This window comes from Charadrius vociferus, unplaced genomic scaffold (assembly GCF_000708025.1).
Source record: "Charadrius vociferus isolate BGI_N301 unplaced genomic scaffold, ASM70802v2 scaffold623, whole genome shotgun sequence".
In the NCBI taxonomy this organism is placed as follows: Eukaryota; Metazoa; Chordata; class Aves; order Charadriiformes; family Charadriidae; genus Charadrius; species Charadrius vociferus.
Genome location: NW_009647679.1, coordinates 96,084 through 98,109, shown reverse-complemented (window position 1 = coordinate 98,109; position 2,026 = coordinate 96,084). Strand labels below are relative to the sequence as shown.

General features: G+C 49.3%; 1 protein-coding gene across 1 annotated transcript in view; it reads right to left on the bottom strand.

Moving 5' to 3' along the window:
• Positions 1-327: 327 nt before the first annotated feature.
• The window catches only part of CTSH (cathepsin H), a 7,825-nt gene continuing 6,126 nt past the window's right edge, over positions 328-2,026 (bottom strand). Inside the window, exons 10-11 of the mRNA XM_009881156.1 lie at positions 1,034-1,159; positions 328-403 (exon numbers count right to left, since the gene is read on the bottom strand). Of these exons, the coding sequence (XP_009879458.1) occupies positions 328-403; positions 1,034-1,159 (202 nt within the window). The remainder of the gene's footprint in view (positions 404-1,033; positions 1,160-2,026) is intronic.

Below are 2,026 nucleotides of genomic sequence, written 5' to 3'. Positions count from 1 at the left end.
GCTGCCACCACCCCCCAGCACAGCCGCGGGGCCTCGGCTGGGACAGGGCGAACGAGGGACGCTGCAAGTGCACCGCAGCCGGCAGGAGAAGGTGGGAGTCCAGCGCTCGGTGCAAGAGCATGCTTGCTTTTGGCCGGGGAGAGGAGGCACGGGTGTTCCTACCGCAAGAAGCTGTGTGCACACCGAGGAATCTGCCTGCAGGTAACGCCTTTCAGCAGACTGGTATTTCACCTTGTTCTCACTGTCTTGATTTTTAGCATTCAGAAATTCATATGCAGTCAGTCATTCCTTTTCCTATGCCTGCTTTCCCCAGCCTGCTCTCTCCTCTTACACCTGAGGAACCGGGTAAGATGCACAAGCAGCAAGACCACACATATTCTTGCCACGTTCAATAAGGAAGTACCTAAAAAGAGAAAGAAATGTGTATGAGTGAGCATTCCCTTCTCTGGCAGCATCAGCACGACAGATACAGCGTAAGGTGACTGCATTTACAATGTGCAAGCTCCTTTCTCACGCCAGCACAAAGAGCAAATACCGGTGACAGAGCAGTTAGCCAGGCAATGCAGTTTCCCGTCCCCCTTATATCACAAACTGGCAGAGCTAGCACCCGACTCTAAAAAAATTTCACTTGCAGCTGGAAATACTTGCAGAGCTGGAGTGAAAACTCACTCCCAGCACAACCTGTTCTCCCCTGGCCACGTAGTGCTCTCCTGGCACCAGGCGAACCAGCAGTGCAGCGGCTGCACACGCGCTGGCCGAGCCCCTGGTGACAACGGCAGCGCTACTGATCTAAGGGTCTGCTCTAACCAGTCACCCCAGGACTGGTTTGTAGAGCCATGTCTCCTTCACTGCCCAGGCTGGGATGATTTCCCCTGCCTCTTCCCAGAGCATGAAAGAGCTGCGAAATTTCAGCTCAATAGTGTAAGGGCAACCTGGGGGCTGATGAGAGTGGGTGGAAGCCCTCCCCCACGACTGTCCTTTTACCAGGCACAGGGAGACCGTGGTGGGTCCGGTAGTGTCGGGACCTCCTTACCCATCCATGCCCCATAGCGAGCCCCAGGAGTTCTTCACAATCCAGTAAGGAGTCCCATTTTCTTCTCCATACCCCACAGCGAGGACAGCATGGTTCACCTTGTCAGGAGTGTGCTCACATCGTGGGCTGCAAAAAGGGAAAAATAATGCAGATTTGTTACATGAAAAACACAGCCCATAATTAATCATGGATTAGCCGGCATTCTTGATTGCTCTCCAACTGCAAAAAGAATTAATGGATACTCTGAACCTCCAGTTGCAGAGAGCGGGGAGGGAAGCCAAGAAAAGGAGATATTTACCAGCCATATCGGAAGTCAGAGCGATAGGCTACAGGGACCTTTGATCTGATCACCTGGTCCAGCCTTTTGTTCAGAATTAATATCAACATTGTCACACAAGAATGAGCTACAATGAAAAAAACCAAGCGAAGGAATTTTTCCAATGAAAACCAGAAGCTCTTAGTGCGTCCCAGTAATGGTTTATTCTGCCCCAAAGTTCAGGGGCACTGTTCTGTGTTTTGCACAGGGAACAGTGAGTTCCTCGGTCTCAATACACATTTCTTTGTATTTTTTCTGAATTTCCAGCCTTTAAATTGCACTTGATGAAAGTTGCTGCCTGTAGTGTAAAACAAGATAACACAAGGTACAAGCTCCCATCTCTAGAGCGCCTGGTTTTAAACATTTGGAAATGGCAAAGATCAATAATCCCCACAATGATTTACTTTTCTCGAATCTGTTAATAGTTGGTCTGGGGAGTGTAGGCTGAAAACACCGGGGCATCAGCTATGCCATACTCTCTGACTTTAAATCTACCGTAGACTATAAATCTACAGGATAACTTTACTTGGTGTGTTCCTCAAACTGGAATCCTATTACAAAGTGTCTTGCCCATCTGCCCGCTTTCGCACCTTACACCTGCCTGTTGCTGGTAGTTAACTTTGAGATCACTGTCTATTGCAACAGCAAAACCTCTTGAATTAGCGGTGCAGCCTACT